Raw genomic sequence first — 17,914 nt, forward strand, 5'->3', positions numbered from 1 at the left:
TTGAGGCGGCTTGTGAACAAATAAAACAATCTCTCCCCGGCAGTGTTTTCCTCCTACAGTGCCACAGCTGTAGCATATAAACCTTTACACCTACTGAGGTTGTACTCTCTCAAGTTAGAATCAATAACTAAACGGAACAGACATGGCATTAAAGCAGAGATGTGAGGAATGAGCTGCATTCAGAGAAATACAACAGTTTGAACAAAGCTGCCTATGGTCTACCAAGCTGTTAGACGTTTTTCCTAGAAAGAAGGGCAAAAAAGGTAAATGGGGCAAGCATACAGATGCCAAGTAAAATACAGGCTTCCCACATGGCAACTAACACCTTAAGGTGGGGCAGGAAAACAGTGACTAGACTGTGGAGATACAAGGCAACACTGCTCTGAAGTGCCAGCTCAACCACAGCAGAAGTAAGGATCGCTTTACAATCAAGCTCTGTGCCTCAAACAGCCTTTCATCTCTCTCCTCAACACTCCACAATCTTTCCCGCTGACCTCCAAAGATCTGCCTGTCAGACAACTTTTAAAAAAGGTTTCTCAAAGAAAATAATCAAAAGCACACCAAGCTAAAAATACCACAAAGGACTGTTTGCTCTGCTGCAAAACAGAGGAGGGAATCCAGCAAATCAGTCTCCAGCAGTCTGTCGCTGCACAAAATGACTTTCAGAATTTTTAAATGACAGAATGTGAGCAGCAGACCTGAAGAGTTCCATTTTTAAATGAAAACAGGCAATACTAGAAACTGGAAGTACAAACAGTATGATCCCTATTCGCATACAGAGATGCAACACAAAATGCAAGCGGAAGGTTCTAGGCTGAACAGATATGGAAAACTCTCCCACAGATTTTAGAGCAAAGAAATCCAACTAAACTTCTTTACTTCTGCAATTTTTTGCAAAAGGAAGCCATCACGAAATCAAAGGCATAAGGTGCTTCCTCGCTACACCATAAAGGGAAAGGAAAACCAAAGAACACAGTGGAAGCTGACAAAATATTTCTACCATACTTGGGATTGCTGAAAGAGGAGCTGAGGATGTCAGACAGCCTATGAGAACTGGAGCAGTTACACTCTTTGGAACAGGCATGGAGGACTGGGAGCCACGCTGGCACAGAGAGCTGAAGTGAGGAAGAAGACTAAAGAACACTGAAGAGCCTACAAAATTTGGGAGCTGTAGAAATGAAAAGAATCAAACTAATGTTATCGATGAAGTGAGGGAAGGCCGGGCTGCAGCAAGGTTTGGTATTTAATGGAGGAAGAGATTCGGTATGGCCAAAACTGGAGCAGAGGAGAAAGGCAGCAGTGCTCTGGAGTCTGCCACTATGCTGCTGCTCAGGAAAACAGCCACAGTCTCAGACAGGAAGGTGTGCCTACTGCAACATCTGGGGTATATGCTCCAGTTCTTCCCTTTTTGGCATTCCCAGTCTCTGGTCAGATTTACCTCAAACTGTAGTGGAGTATTGCAGCGACTAGCAGCCAGAGAAGGAATTGGTGAGAACATCATGCCATAACCATTGCGACTCTCCTCCTCTCCCGGCACAGATGAGCAGGGTGTAGCCAGCTGTGGGCTCACTGAGCCAGGAACTGAAGAGATGGGAGGTGGGGGGGTGACAGGAGACAGAGGCCTCAGCAACTTCTTAACATTCTGCTCCATCAAGTAGCGTGACTTCCATTTCTTCAGGGGACTCAATAGGTCTGAAAAGAAAATTTAACTGAGGATAAGGTTACACCGTTAACAACTGCAACTCACAAGCCATCTCCTCCTCGCTACTCCCATCCCAAATGGAGCCCGTGAATCCATAACATGGCTACAAAAGATTTCTAAAAATGAAGCACCTCCAAGGCACTTCTATACCAGCCTTGAGACAGGTGTAGATACTGCTAACAGAACTATACATAACCTGCAACATATAGTGAACAAGGAGAGGAAATATTTCAACGAGTAGGAAGTAATCACAAGAGGGAGCTAGGGGGAAGGGAGCCAGGAAGGTATGTAGTAGAGGGGAGTCAGAAGGAAATGTCACCCTATCACTGCTGTGAACAAACCACAGACAGCTGTGTTTATTACCTGAACCTGACTAGTTCCCTATATACAACATCAATACAGCCCAAACGCATTTCACTCCCACAAAGGATTAATCCCTCTCCATCATGCCTATCTCTATTCAAAAGAAAATAGTTTTGATGTCTGGTTAACAACAAAAGAAGTCTTCAGCAAATTCTGCAGTTCAGTTGTTTGCTTCTTCAGGTCTTCAGGTCTTGCTCAGGGATGTACGTTTATTTGTTTTGGCACTCTGATCATTTCTTATTAATATAACCTTTCAATAACTGATTCTTAATTATCATCCGTAAATTGTTTAGCTCCCTGTCATTCTTGGAAATCTGATCCCTGGCTGGGCAGATCCTCAACCTCTTTCTCTGTAGAAAGATTCAGACAAAACAGTTAACCATTCTGCTCCTTTCCACACAGATTTTAGCTTTTCCATCCTTGAGGCTTACTCATTTTGCTATTACATATATGCCCGTGAGACTTTGCTATATCCTTCTACAGTCAGCAGATACTTAGTTGTCCATCTAACAGCATCCTGCTGAAAAGAGACGATATTGTACTTCCCCCACCCCCACAGGACAAATGATCACACAGCACTGGGGTTAACGATGCAAGATAAAGTGATTGCCTTTTCATAGGAAAATACTGAGAAATTTAACACATGATGCACAAGCTAGAACGGGTCTGCAGAAATGTGAATGAATGGCAAAGTAACATTCTCACCTGCCAGAAAGATGTGCCATCAAGCAGCAGTACACATTAAGATGTCATCCTGTATAGCTGCCTTTGTTATTGAGCAGCTTCCCCAATTTCACACAAGCGCCCACGCTACCCTGATGGTGCTGAGTGCTTACCTGTCTCATCTTTGCAGATGCTGGAAGAACTGCTGTTCTCGTTACTTTGGTATAGACATTGGGTTCTGTTCTCTTGTGGAGCTGGTGAGGTCTGAGTCATCCCCTCTTCTAGGGCTTGTTTGATCCAGCGCTGAAACAGAACGAGACTACATAAACGTGCAACCCCTCCAGTACTTTCTGTGTAATCCTGCAGGATGCACTCCAACACCTACGTTTCTGTGCAGCGTGGCAGACTGCTCAGAACACTGGTGTTACCTCCTTCACACTCTCTCAAAAAGGAACCTGTTAGCACACAGCTGTTAGCACTGAATCTAATAGCTACTGTGACGGGCCTGACTATATGCTCTTGATGAGATTTATTCTAAGCATCAGTCTTCAGCAGTAATAAAATGTTAAAAAAGCAAACTATAAATAGATTTTAAAAATCTGACAGCTAAGAAGTATCAAAAGAAAGCTTCATCAAAAGAAAAAAAAGAGCTAAGTATGATGAACTATCTTAAAACCTTGATTTTCACAAAGTTTCCTGCTCAGGAGCATGAACACACTGCCCCCCTGCTTCACCAAGGCACGTTAGAGCCTTACATAGATTCTCTAAAAATTCCAGCTGAGAAATGGCTGAGTTCAGTCACATAATTCTTCCAGGACTGTGCTTGCTGCCAGGCAGAGACAAAGAACAAAATATCTGATAAAATGCAAGTAGCAGCTTTCAGAGGGCTAAAACAAGAAGAGAATAATAAAAGCAAACCTTTTCTTCAGCTACTAATAAAAGAGATAACAATCACACTGGCCTTTAGAACATGGATGATGAGGAATGTTTCACATCTCATGCAAGTGAACTTGAAGTGAAGTCTCAACAAATCAGCTGCTACAGTGGGTGTGCTACCCCCGTATCTTGATACAAGCTGACTCCTGACAGCAGGCAGGAAACCTTTGCTTATTTTACTATCAAAAATAAATACCATAAAATAATGGAAAACACAAAGGTAATTCAGTAGCATGACAACAAAACTGCTGAAAAATAAATATAGTAATTTGCATTTGTGTAGTTTACCCCAGGGACTCACTTTACCAGTCTTTTTTTCTCCCAGAGAAGTTTGACTCCTTAAGCTATCATGGAAGTGTGTCAGAAACTCAGTGGCCACAATCCTCAAAGTGAAAAAACTTTAACGCAAGGGTGAAGAGCAGGTGCCAGGATCTATTTTGATGGCCTTCACTACTGTACAGCAGACACTTTTTCTCTGTTCAAATATATCTCAATGGATTCCACTGTAGCCACTAGGAAGACTGCGGAGTGCCAGCCAGTCTGGAGCACAGCTACCTTAAGTGCAGCATCTGATCTGACAGCCAAGTCACTGTACAACGTGTGATGAACGTGAACAGGTTATACAGTTCAGTTTCCTTGCAAGGTTCAGATATTGGCATGCTTTGGATGCAAACTGAGATCATCAGCTGAGGTTTTTTGGCACAGTCCTCAGTAGCTTAAGGAAGAGGCCTACTGACAATCCAAGAAAATGTGTGTGATCTATTTCAACAGCCTTTATAAATCAACCTTCCTGACCGAATAGTCAAGAAGCAGACACGACAGAAAGATCAGGTCTTGAGAGAGCAATGTCATCAAGTTCTGGACCATTTCTAGACCTCAGCTAGCTGAAAAGGAGGTCTTCCTTGTGAGAGTTTTCTGAACACTCCTGAGCACGAGAGGCAGACTTTTTCCTACATCTCCAGGCTGTCAGTAGTGGTGATAAAAACACCAAATGCTAGCAAGCAGTCTTTTCCATGAAAAAGCTGGGGAAGTCCTACAAAGTAGATGAAAATCCTTATTAGAGCAGTTACTGATTATTTACTTTCAAAAAGTAGAGATCTATCAAAAACACTTTCTGCAACATAGGTTCTGGGCACTGAATCCTTCAATATTTCATTAATTATTTAGATAATGGAACAGGCAGTGTGGTTAAGTTTCCAGGTGATGCCAACCTGGGAGAAACAAGAACAAGCTAGAAGACAGTATTCAACACTTTCTTAATAAACTGGAAAATGCATGGGGAAAAAACAAAATAAAAAAGAAGTACACAGCTCAGCACAGGCTAGAACAAAGTACCATACAAAGCCAGAAACAATCACTTTTAAAATTACAGCCTTGAAAACTAATGGATTTTTTCTAACAAACATGGTAAATCACAGACTGAACACAAATCTAAATCAACCTGTCAAAGAAAATTCAGTCGTCATACTGGGGTGCACAAAATAGGCATAGGCTACATGACACAAAGCAGCTTTCTGCTTTATTCAGCACTTGAGCTGCAACACAACATCCACTCCACTTCAGGGAAGAAGTAGACCAAATGAAAGTCAGACTATGCCGTTCTCTCTCCTGCAGTCAGAATTATTGTATGACTAGAAAATAGCCAAAGGTAATAAAAGATGCATGGGCAGATTACTCAGGTACATGGAAGCAAATATGATTTTGTTCACACGAGTACATATGAACCATCAAGAGCTTTATCTATGAAGGAAATACTCAACAGAAACCTCAGCTTCTTTTTGTAGGTGTATGTTAGTGCAAGACAACAAATTGGCCAGAGATGGAACAGCAAGGTCCAAACCAACTCTTTGGAAAAACTCCTTAAAAAGGTGGCAAAGAAACTAGGACATTGTGCCTGACTTTGAAAACTACCAAGACTGTGAGACAGAAAGGATTTCCATAAAGCTGCTCTCGGGTAATTATACAGAAACTGGAAAAGCCTCTGAGCAAAGCTGACAGGTGACTGGCAAGATGGATTCAGATAGAAATCTGACTCAGTAAACTAACCTCAACTACTGTTTGCCTGTGGACGGGTAAATGCCAGCATTTGCTGGCCACACACCATCTCTGAAGGAATGAAGTCCTCAGCTGGACTCAGTTCAGGCTTCCTGCAGGGCCACAAATAGCTGTTGTAGACAGACAGTCTGTGATCCCAAACAAAGAGCTGTGGGCTTGCTCTTGTGAACAGCCTTTGCAAAACAACACTGGCTCTCCAAAGAGAACAGATCCCGACTGAGACGCTGTATTCCCGAGGTGTTTTTGCAAAGCTGACCTATCCCTACAATGCCAATCATCCTCTGTGAAAGCAGTGACAAAACACATTCTAAGGGCAACAATTAAACCCCTCAAATCATGTACGCTGGATAATAAACAACCACCACAGGGGTGAAAATACAGGTTTCAAAGAAGGGAGTCACAGATCAGTTCTACCACAGTAAAAAGCAAGGATGAAGACTGGGCCCTGGCTAGGCAAGGGTCAGCAGTTGCAGTCTGAAGACCTCCTCAAGTGGCCAGGCAAGGCCAGCTCAGCAGGAACACATGGAAACAGGCTCATAGAAAACACGACAGCTTTATGAGGGTGCCAGTAAGAGCATGATGAGTATACAGCCCCCAAAAGTTAAGACGTGATCAAACATACCTTTTTACAGGAGCTGTAAATTCCATCCAACAGAAAGGGCCTTCGACGTCTCTCGGGGTTGAAAGGTGAACCAAAACGAATGTAGTGTTTAGGCGTGGTACAAATCAGCGGGGAGTGGATGAGACCCGGCAACATGTTCAGAGTTGTTGCCAAAACTGTCGGGTCTGTAGTAATGCGCAGAGGGCATTCAATGGGGCACTCCTGCTTTTCTGCCTTGTCATTCAGCCATTCAGTAACAAGATACTGAGGGAGAAAACACACACGTCAGTGCGACTAGCACAGGTGAAGAAGAAAGGTGAGATGGCACAAAGGCACGTAAATGAAGCTGTGCTTAGGTCAGCCCATATGCTAAAACCTCCTTACTCCTCAACAGGAAGGAATGCAGCCACGACCTCCTGCATCAGTCCCGATTCACATCTATTGCAGGCACTGAGTCAGGTGATCCTGTTTTATAGAAGCAGCTCAATCTTATGCTCCATTAATATTATTAGAAGGCTCTCCCAGAACTTGATCGCCTTGTTCTAAAACCCGTCTCTAAGCTGCAAGCCTAAATGTATTCATGGCTAGTTTATTTATGCCCCGTACGTGCCAGCTGTCTACTAGCTTCTGCAATTTCTGCTCCTTTCCCTTAGAAGTTTCTCCAGCTTGCACATTATAGTCTGCAGTCACATTCCCTCTTGGTCTTCAATTCTAAGCTGAAAGCTAACCGCTTCTACCTTGTTCTAAACAAATACCCTCCCAGCCTGCCATCCCACTCATCCCAAAAAGATACCACCACTGATTCCCATACCCAGCACACTGTTATGCCATTCCAAACTTACTTTGAAATTCCACCCAACATTTACTACATAATGACTCAATTTTTCTCTCCTCGTTCTCTCATTGGCATATACAAGAGAACCTTTGTTTTACTATCCTTTACAAGCTGCAACACCCCAGTTATTTCCGGTGGCTTTTTTTTTCTCCTTACCATGGATGTTACACCAGAATGGTACTGGTGATATTACTCAGGACAGTGATTTGAAAGTTGCTACTATTTCAGACCTCTCTCTCCAATGGCTCCCAACTTGTTCTAATGAACATCCTTTCCTTTGGGCTCCAAAGCTAATGCTCTTTTCCACTATCAGCATCTAATCTTTAAATGCTGGCTACCCCATCAGATTTGTTATAACCACCTTTGCAAGCTGCAGCCAAAAGCTCTTCCTAGCTCACTGTACATAGGTGCAAACCCACCAGCTCTCTCCATCGTTCTATTAGTAAGCACCCTGTTTTCTTGCAGAAACAATAAACAGCTTGTTCTCCTCACTATGCCCTTTCCCAGACATCACTCATCTCTAATTGCCCTCAATACCAGTACTTAAAAGCAGTACTTAAACTGCATTTTGCTTTCCTCACCCAGGGTTCACCCTCCATCACCCAACTCCTTATGACACCAAGCCCTTCTCTCCCAGGACTCCTCAAGCTGCAGCGCTTTCCTCCCCACATATACAAAGGTGAATAATTTGTCTCTTTATAGCCTTTTTTGCTGTACCCAACAGCGAGACCCTTCCTATTGCACCTCTGCCACCCTGTTGGTATCTAAGTTCTATGCTGATTTACTGTACTGACCAGGCAATTTCTTTTTGATCTTTCTTTCTACAGTGCTGAACAGCCAGACTCTGACACGTGGTGAGAGCTCTTAGACACTATAAGAGAAATAATAAAGCAAACCTTAGATCAGGTCATGCATGTTAAAGAACTGCTTCACCTGAGCCAACTTCTCCCCAGTGACTACACAAAACCTCTTTTTCCTCTCTCCGGTTTGAGCACTTGACCATACTTACCTTTTTAGTTTTGGGGTACTTCACTGCAGCCCGATTAGACTGAGATCCTGCAGTCATGATAACAGTTGGGTCAGATCCCACCAACTGTCTGCCTTCTCCTGGACCTTCTACGTTGCTGGTATCTGTTGTGGTTACCAAGCTGGCAGTGCTTCCTTCCTCTGGGACAGCCTGTACAAGTTCAGCTTGCTGGGAACTGGCTTGTTTCTGCCTTCTCAGTCTTTGTGCTGAACTGGTCCGGTACCGAGAGAAGCGACTTTTTGGTCGGGGCCTGGAGGGTTTTGCTGGAGCGGGCTTAGTAACTGTTTTTTCTGGGACAGCATCCTACAACATAAATTGTCATTAGTCCAAGCACCATCATGAGTCTTCCTTTTCTCTGCTTATAGGATTAAGGCCCAAGATTTATTTATTGACATTATCCGACCCACAGAATCTGGTTGGACCCTATTTGTATGGGCTCATAAGATGGCTTTGGGGACCTTATCATTTTATCTGCTGTGCTCTTAAGGCATCAGTCAGAACATTTGTCTTAAGTAAGACAGCAGCAGGAAGCAACTTGCTATTTGTCTTAAGGTAACTACGCTCACTCCTGATCTGAGCCGACATGCATCGTTCTAGGCAAGTATCTGGGCTCTGCCATATAATGAGGATACATGCAATGAAAATAGGCCAAAAAAAACCCACCATAAAACTCCTCAATTACTGTAGCTATACCTCCAACTTAAGGTCATATCAGTACAGAAGGGTACAGCCTACTATATGGGGCCCACTGGGTGAAGGAGCTGAGCTTAATCCACCCAGAGAACAAGGACACGCAAGAGCAGCCTTTCTACATCCAAACTGAGGCCATCAAGAAAATGCAGCCAGGCTCTTTGCAGCAGTGCAGGGTTGGAAGATGAGACAACGCACATACATTCAAATACATATAAGACAAGTTTTTCACCACGAGAACAGTCCTGAACTGAAGAGGCTTTCCAGAGAGGCTGTGCAATCTTTGTCCTTGGAGGTATTAAAGACAAAACAGGGTAAAACCCTGGCCAACCTTGTCTAACCTCACAGCCATGCTGCCTGAAGCAGAATGCCCAAATTTTCTCCCAACTCAAACAATCAGACATGCTGCGTATGAGCTCGGTACAAGCAATTAAACAGTTCCATTTTCATCTTACCGCTACTTGTGAAGACCGCCGTGTGTTCACCCCAGTACTGCTGGTACTGTTAGAAATGTTTGGAGCAGCAGCACTCAGTGCTGAACTTCCATCCTCCGTTTCGGGAGTCTCTGTTTTTACTTCCTCCAGGTCAGGAGCCTCAGAATTGACACTGAGTTCAGCGTCGGTGCTGTTCCGGTCTGATGGCTGCTCTCGTCTCCTCTTCCTCTTTTCCAAGTTTTCAAACATGTGCATGATGGCTTCTACCTTCCTCTCTTCCCGGGACTAGAACATGTAAAAGGAAATTTAAGTTAGCATTGTAAATAATGCACGTAGAGAAAAGGATGCAAGAGCAGAGATGGGATGCAGCACAGTTGGCAGAATGACTGCCAAACAGCAGTGACACAAGAGCCAGATAGGGGACAGAAGGAAACTGTGTTGTTTTTTTTTTAACTGAATTTTTCAACATGGCAAATTTCCCAGAATACCAACAACATAATCATGTGTTCATAGAGTAACTAGAAGAACTAACATTGTTTTTAAATAGGCCCACTTAGATACTACTGAGTTGTATTTATAAAATAGCCACAAGGAAACATATAATTTTGAAGAACTAAAATCCTTGAAGAAGAATAAGGAGAGTGAAAAGGTGACCTGAAAACAAATGGAGCTACTTGCTAATGAACAAGCATTAGAAATAAACATAAGCCAGAGGCAACAGAAGTAAGTGGATCAGTAATTTGCAGCAAATATAACACCACCGTGCAAACTGTCAGGAGATCACCCAGCTCAAAAATAAAAGCTTTTGTCCAAGCAGCTTACACAGTGGATAATAATAACAGAACATGAGAGGCAGAGAGGAAAAAGAAGGTATTTATTAGGTAAACAAATGACAGGAAATCTTATCATCTAGCTGTGTCAGAAATAATTGTTAATTACGCATATAAAAGGCCCAGTACAATAATGCTGCAGTGACTGGCAGACAAGCTGAATCAAGTCAATTTTAAGGGGTGGGATGAGGTGCCTTCTAGGAATTCTCATGGGGGGGATAGGCGTCTTAAAGCACACAGCAATACTCAATCACGGCAGCCTGGCCATTACAGTTTGTTCCAAAAAATACTCAGCACACAGAAAAACAGATTTTAAAAATTGTGGAAACTACAGATACAGGTATTTACCCAGTGCCAAATATAGAAAACAATCTCATTAAAGGAGATTAACTGGTGACACACATACAGCAACAGGGCTGACAAGCTCGTGGGAAACTAACAGTTCGCTTTGAGAGATTTCTTGAACTATACTGTCCCAGAAAGACACCAACTTCCTTGCATTAAAAATAAAATATTCCCTCCAGGGTTACGGTCAGTATGACCGAAGACTACTTTTACTCAAATTCCAGCAGAAACAAACTGCTTTATCTTGCCCCTTCTAAGAAATCCATGAGATAATCCAAAGATATCCGTTAGACAGCCCTGGGCTCTGCAATTTGCTGTACTACCTTAACAATTAAAGCATTCTCAGGAAATTTCCACACAGAAGATCCTCTCTCTGATCAGAAAAAGCGCAATGGTTAGGGTATTTGGTGAACAAAGGAAAGGCTCCTAGCTCTGATACATTTGCTGCCTGGTAGAAGGATGGAAGCACTTTTTCTTCACTGCCTTTTTTTTTAATATTAAAAAATAAAAATAATAGTCCCTTCTCAGCTTTCTTATATTCTATGTTATCAAAGACTCAAGAGCACTAAAAGATTTTGATTAAGACAACAAGGACAATTTGGGAACACAATGGAATTTCCTAATAAAAAATATAGGAATTTTTCCTGATGTGCCAATAGGGCTGCTGGTAGCCTACTCCTCTTACCAAGTTTTGCCACTTTATCCTACACCCTTCCTTCATGGCAACGTGTCTGCACAACCATTTCGTCAACCCATATGTGGAACAGATACAGGTTAACAAACCTAACCCAGCAAAGTGGGTCAAGGTTCTGGATCATCATACGGCTCCATAAATTCTTGCACTGGTAAAATGAAGGGCACTACAGGCACATAAGGGTGCAATTACCTTTTTTGAACCTGTTGCTGATTGTCTTCTTAAAGGTACGCGTTAGGCTATAAAACAGCCCTGAAACTAACAGTTAAACCTTTCAACCAGGAAAGGAATCTGTCCTGCACCTTCTCATCTGCAGTGGCCCAACATAAATCTCCTCTGTGGAGTCAAACCCTCCCCCCCCCCCCCCTTTTTTTAAAATTGAATTACTGATGTCCACTGACAGCTGGAATTTGTGCTGAAACAAGTGAAATGACCAACCGGACCTGTTGGTCACTACATGAAGCAAGTCCTAAGGGGAATGATAAACAGAGAGGTACTTGCCCGTCGGCTGTGGACCAAGGCTCCCTGTTCGTCCACAGACTCCTCTTTCTCCCCTTCTTGTTTCTCCTCTTTATCTGCCACCTAAAAGAAAAGGCCAGAATTACTATGGCAAACAAACAACGATACTGTTTTACAGTTTTCAAGATTCTTATGGTAAAATAAGGTGCTAAGGGTTTAAAAAAGTGAAGGGTTTAAAAAACTACTGCACTTTCTGTTCTGAGGACACCAGTGCTGCAGTGGTTCAGATTCCACAACACCGAACAACAACAAAAAATGACGAAGTATCTGGTGTTTTACCTCATTGTCACTGACTGCCGCAGGTCCCTCTGGAACTTCCTCTGTTTGTTGACTGCTGTTCTCATCCGATGCAATGCCCTGCTGTTCCATTTCTAGTTCCTTTCGACGGGCTTTCCGCCGGCGTGTTTCTGCCCCAATCAGCGTGCCTAAAACAGGTGGAGGTAGGTGTTCTGCAGCATTTGGGCTACGTTTCTGCACAGGGCAATTCCGGTTCCCCTTGTGACACGCACAGTCCACTTTATAGTTGCTGCTCCAAAACACAAACATAATTCGTGTCACTCTTCATTTCTCAACCCTTGTACAGAGACATTCAATGCATCTCCTACTAAACATCTCACCACGTGCCAAAGCAAGGACAGCAGGCTACCTTATGGCCTCTATTGTAGAATATGCCAGCAGAACTGGACAGAATAGCCGGAAAATGCAATTCAGTAGAAAACGGAGCAAAATGTAGAATGCGAGGAAAGGGCTGGAGGAAGATGTCCAGTCCAGGAGGGCAGTGGAGAGCTCCTGGGCGAGGTGAAGGACTCACCAGATGTTGTACTCATAGTCAAAGGCGATGGTAACCTCTGTGTCCTTGGCAATGGTGGCAACAGCATAGATGCACAGGTGGATCATCCCATCAGCAATCACATGACGAACCTTGTTGAACAAAGCAGAGAGAAACTAACATCTCCACAAGTTGCACTTCTTATTTCCAAGAGGGAAGCCTCCTTCTGTAAAGTAGCTCTTATCTACCACATGAATAATTATCCTAAAAATCTCCACAGGGAAAAGCCTGTTTCACTGCTCTTATCCTGAGCTTTTGCACTTACACTTCCTACCACCTGCTTACCCTATCATTCTGCAGCCAGAGGAAAGCCATGAAAGAAACATTTCCCTTCAGAAAAACTCATTCCCAACCTTTTTCTGATCTCCTGTTCCAAGTATGAACCATCAAACAAGCAAGAGATGCAGAGAATTTACTCTTTTTACTGCATTCTAAGTTTGAATATTCATCAAGAGAATGCAATAAATTTATGTAAAACTTATCTGCAATTATGGTGATGGTGAAGAGAGAATTTACCTCTGCATTTGGAGTGCAGGAACGCCTGATGAACCTGGCATCATTACCAAAGGTGCGGGCATCAACACACATTTCAACGCCATTGAACTTGGAGTAGAACAGCACAAAGGGATATGGCCTGGAGAAGTAACAGAACGTCTCAATCCCAAAATACCCAATTCCCACGGCAGTTATAACAGGAAACAGTGCTTCCATCAGTACTACTGCTCTGGAGGCTTATGCATTTCCATGAGCAAAGTTGAACAGATTTACTTCAGAGGGTTTTGGTCCGTAAGCAGAGCATCAAGCTGAGGCTGTGTATTTGAATTTACTTTTTTACGGGTGGCACAGCTGACAAGGGCCCTGTAAGCGTGCATTATCCCATGGAGACGCTAGTCTCCCTGTGCCATGATGCTCTCTCATACTAATCAATTCATAGTACTCTTACTTTTTGAAGAAATGCCCATTGACCTCGAATTGCTGTCGTAACATAACCTTCCCTCGATACTCAATTATAAGGGTATCTAGTGCCAAGTCTCTCGCTGCCCTCAGGATCTTCCGGTGCTTCTGGACCCGAGTCACCCTTCCCAGCTGCAGCTGTAACAAAAACCAGAACAAAATATGAGCGCTAAAACCTAAGGCCTGTAATTCACGGAGAATATCTTGCCTGCATGAAAATAAAAATTAATCTAGTAGCAACACCCAGGAACTCTGCACATACACCCAGTGAATATATTGTTTATCCTGTAACAGTTTAGCAATAACCAATGACCTTGATAATACTTATGAAGAACAAAGAGTATTCATTCCTTTCCTTCAACAGTAAGTCTCACAAACCCATCAGACCAAGCGTTTTAGTCTTGCAGCTAGGAGGTATAACCAGACCTGTCAGTTGCTGCTAATAGGGAACTGCTCTGCAATTATGGCCACTTTAACAGCCAGAATAACTCAAATCTTCCCTAAATTGTGGGTTGTCACACACTCAGAGGAAAAACAGAAGCCTTTCCTTCTGCAGGGGATGGTAATTCTAGCTAATAAGCCAAAGACTTGAGCTGTCAATTTCCATCTCCATCCAGAATCTTCTCTTCATCTTCCTGTTCAACCAGTGCTGGGGATTTTTATTTTTTTTTAAACCATGAAGAAATACATTTTTAAGCTGATATTGACAGTTTGCTGAATCTCCTTCATGTTCAAGCCTATTACGATGGATTTTCACAAGACGTCTTGACAGTATGAAACCACACTCTTCTTTAAGCACAGACATGCAAAAAAAGAGGTTTTATGGCATAATGGAGGGGATATTATAAGCACTGCAACACAGAAAAGATTTCTTCCATAAAAACAAAGTATTTTTCCTGCTTAACAGGTTGAATCTCTCTGCACAAAAAAATGGGAAATTTTGCAAATTAAGTGAAGATGGCTGACTGCCTCACCACAAGAGCTGTGCCTGCTCCTCCCTAAGCATGCTATTCACTGTTCATAAGGACAGTTTTCGATACTTTTCCGGGCTGAATTGTGGCATAAGTGTTCTTGCTTCAGCAATAATGACATTCATCTATCTAATTAGAAGTAAAACACATGATTTTGTTAAAAGAAAGCTCCCAAGTTTTCTTGATGAAGCCCTCTAGCTGGGAACAGCTACTGAGCAATCTGTTCATCTGGATAAAAATCCCACTGGCTTAAGAAAGGGCTCTATTAGGACAACGGCAGAATGACGACATTCTAACCTCATAAAAATAAAGTTAATGCCCTAAGGCAGTACTCAGTACGGAGAAGCAAATGAAACCCTCCATACTGGCCGTGTTGAGAGCATCGAACCACAGACTTTACCCTTCTCTTTTGTTAAAATCTTACATGTGTTCTGAATAAATGTCTTTGAGAGGAAGGAAGCTTTCTTTGTTTTAATACATTATACTGCAGATCTTGGAGCAGCCAGTAAATTAAGATCTATTAGTCGACTTCTCTCAGGTTCAGGATAAAAATAGCTTTACAAAAATATTCATTTGAAACCTATGCAGATGGAGTAATGGTCTTGCTATTCCAGATCTCCTCGTAGAGATATATCCAGCACTACATTTATCATGCCTACAGGGTGTATCTCTTGCAAACAATTCTATGCCACTGTATCTGCAGGCAATTGGAAAAACCTGAATGTATTAGAGACTCTGAGAAGCCCTGCACGGTGTCATATCCTGGATCCTGACAGGAGCACACAGAGCATTCCCAAGTCCAGAGAAAACCATTAAGCTGGCATAAAAAAGACCCATAAGATTTTACGACCAAGAAGTCACACTGCTAGCCCTGATTTGCGATCAACAGCCTCGTGACATGAGTGAAAGATAAGATGGTTTGCATTGCTGAGAACAGTAGCATTCTGTGGCCAAATCGTTTTAAGAACACTGGATCCACTTTGCATTATCCAACTGTAGCAGTAGAGTAAACAAATGGAACCAGATTTGCTAGCGTGTGACGGAAGGAGATAAGGAAGAAGTACCTGAAGGTTGCAGATAAACTAGAACCGAGACACAGCCTGCCTCCTGTCCAACAGCTTTGTTCCTATACCACCCCTAGTTCCTTATCAAAGGTGGCTCTATGCAGGAGGGACAGACCAGATGCCCTGCAGTGTTCACTTTGGACCTAAATTATTCTACAACTCTACCAATTTCTCTTAGAATCTTTCAGAAAATTGAATAGCATCTGGGAGCCTTCATTCCTGCCTTTGGTCCATGACTGATTTGTGCTACCCGTCACCTGATGCTGGAAAACAGCCTGGAGCACACAAGTGGGATGAGGTAGGGTGCTGGAAGGAAAAAGAAAGCCCATGGAGGAAAGAGAATCGCTGCATCTGTAGAACTTCACAATTATCTGACTTTGGTACAACACGAATGATCTCACAGCATTTCTGATAAGATCCTAGCTCAGCTTGTTTTTCGATCTCTGAATTTAGAAATATGAAAAGGATTAGCTGCCATGCTTTCATGTGTGAAAAGAACAAATGACTTCATTCACGTCACAGGCTAGGGATTGCTGACTGGTAATCAGACAAAACTGTTCTGATATTTTTGCAGAGCAACATCTGCATAATACTCAGTGGCTTTACTTTCTAAAGGCTCTTCACTTCAGTATGTGAAGTCAATCAGGGGTTTGAGCTCCAGTCAGCAATTATCAGAAGCAACAAAGGGCAAATACTGACCCTGGGTTTGCTCTGGCAACAGCAGGCAGAAAAGTGCTTCAGCATGTTCAAACTATCAACCATCTGATCCCTGAGTTGTTTTTACTCATAACACCACACAGCCTCAGGTTTGCACAAGTTTCCCTTTGCATCTTTTGGACACGTGAGAATTGGCTTGTCCAGATCACTCCACCGATCAAAATCCCATATCCTGCATCAAACTTCTTAACGCACCTCTTCCTACTCCTAGTTTGGGGAAGATTCTCTCCCCCCCTCCCTCCTTTTTTTTTCTCTTCCCTGAGAGTACATGGGCTACATTTGCTTCATTGTTTACCCAAGCTAAATGAACTGAGAGAGCACACAAGGCATGTATGACATTTTATTTTTACTCCTTTCCAGTTTCTCCAGAGTCTTTATGGCCAAGCACAGCAGCCATGATACCCATCTCCTACACACAGCTGCTATCTGCACATTGACATCACCACCTTACTTTGTTTTTGTTTTTGTTTTTCCCTAAAATACCTATTTCCTCATCACCCAAAAATAAGCTATTTTCATATCCCGTAGTGACATTTAGTTAGATGACAACTGGTGCAAACTGAGAAACCTTCTCAGTTTACCTAACAGAGACGAGACAAATGAGTAGAACAAAAATATAAAGCACAGGATGAGAGACCATGTACTCCTGGTCACTCCACACCTGTGAAAGCCATCTGCTGAGCAGATGAAAAGAAGGATGTAATGGTTGAGAAGCAGCAGCAGCCCAGGATAGCCACCTGAATCTTCCTCAGTATCCAAGATATTACATAGCCACCAAGTCCCTTTGTACTTCCCCGGCATGTGGAATGATAGCTACCTATATACAGCTTGTACAGAGTAACTTGTACAGAGTAACTTCAGCTCCCTGAGCTCCCTGTAAAGGTTTTGCAGCTTTATCTTTTTGTTTCTTTGGAATATATTGCATGTGTAGTCTTCTGATTTGCAATGCTGGTCGCTTTTCCCTGTGGGAAAATCTACATCTGTATAGGGGAGGGAGAGGGCAAGAGAGCATGACAAGAACAAACACATTTATGTATGGTGTCTTTTATAATCATTTGTCCTGCTGTACTCTGTGAAAGTGACCAAAAAAAAAAACCCAGCCTGTTTTATTATTTATTTCAGGGCTTTTCCTAAAATTCATGTGAAGGAGATGGCTGACTTTACCTTTAAGACTCAGAAAATATTAAAACTTCAAGAGAAGCAGAATGTTTCCCTCCCTGTACTTCCTCACAGTTGTTCCATTTAGGAAGACCACTCACACAGCCATGTAGAAAGGTTACACCTCCTCCCCCCAAGTTTTATTACTGTAGAACTAGGGGCAAGACTGGAAGGAAGTTGGGTGCAAAGTCCTCATTCTGCACTCTCCCTTACTGGCAATATCTGTGCTGTGCCTGCTGTGCTTCACCTAGATGAAAGCAGAGGGAAAGGTGGGAGGGAACACATGAACTTCACAGGGAGCTGAGTCACCTGATATAAACAAGAATGATTCAAGCACAAACATATACCTGATAGGCAGGTTTCTGACTGCTCCCCTTCTACAGAAGAGGTGCCCCACATCTGGTAGTGAAGCCCATCCTTTCAACTCCACCTATCTCCATTCCTCCCGGACAAGGAAGCCCCACGATGCCTGAACTGATTGGGAATGCTGCTCCCTGTTCGATAATGCTCAGATCAGATGAAGTATC

General features: G+C 42.9%; 1 protein-coding gene across 3 annotated transcripts in view; it reads right to left on the minus strand.

The window, feature by feature from the left end:
- Positions 1-17,914, minus strand: part of SETD5 (SET domain containing 5) — a 63,652-nt gene that overhangs the window by 13,595 nt on the left and 32,143 nt on the right. For all 3 annotated transcript variants that reach the window (XR_014318196.1, XM_082768236.1, XM_082768237.1), the window contains 10 exons: positions 13,467-13,615; positions 13,040-13,157; positions 12,506-12,615; positions 11,974-12,220; positions 11,677-11,757; positions 9,328-9,591; positions 8,165-8,485; positions 6,342-6,584; positions 2,902-3,031; positions 1,439-1,692 (listed from right to left, as the gene is read on the minus strand). Coding sequence is in view for 2 of the 3 variants with exons in the window: in XM_082768236.1 (XP_082624362.1) it covers positions 1,439-1,692; positions 2,902-3,031; positions 6,342-6,584; positions 8,165-8,485; positions 9,328-9,591; positions 11,677-11,757; positions 11,974-12,220; positions 12,506-12,615; positions 13,040-13,157; positions 13,467-13,615 (1,917 nt within the window). In the remaining variant the exon portion in view is untranslated. The remainder of the gene's footprint in view (positions 1-1,438; positions 1,693-2,901; positions 3,032-6,341; positions 6,585-8,164; positions 8,486-9,327; positions 9,592-11,676; positions 11,758-11,973; positions 12,221-12,505; positions 12,616-13,039; positions 13,158-13,466; positions 13,616-17,914) is intronic.

This window comes from Aythya marila (genome assembly GCF_965140915.1).
Source record: "Aythya marila genome assembly, chromosome: 10".
In the NCBI taxonomy this organism is placed as follows: domain Eukaryota; kingdom Metazoa; phylum Chordata; class Aves; order Anseriformes; family Anatidae; genus Aythya; species Aythya marila.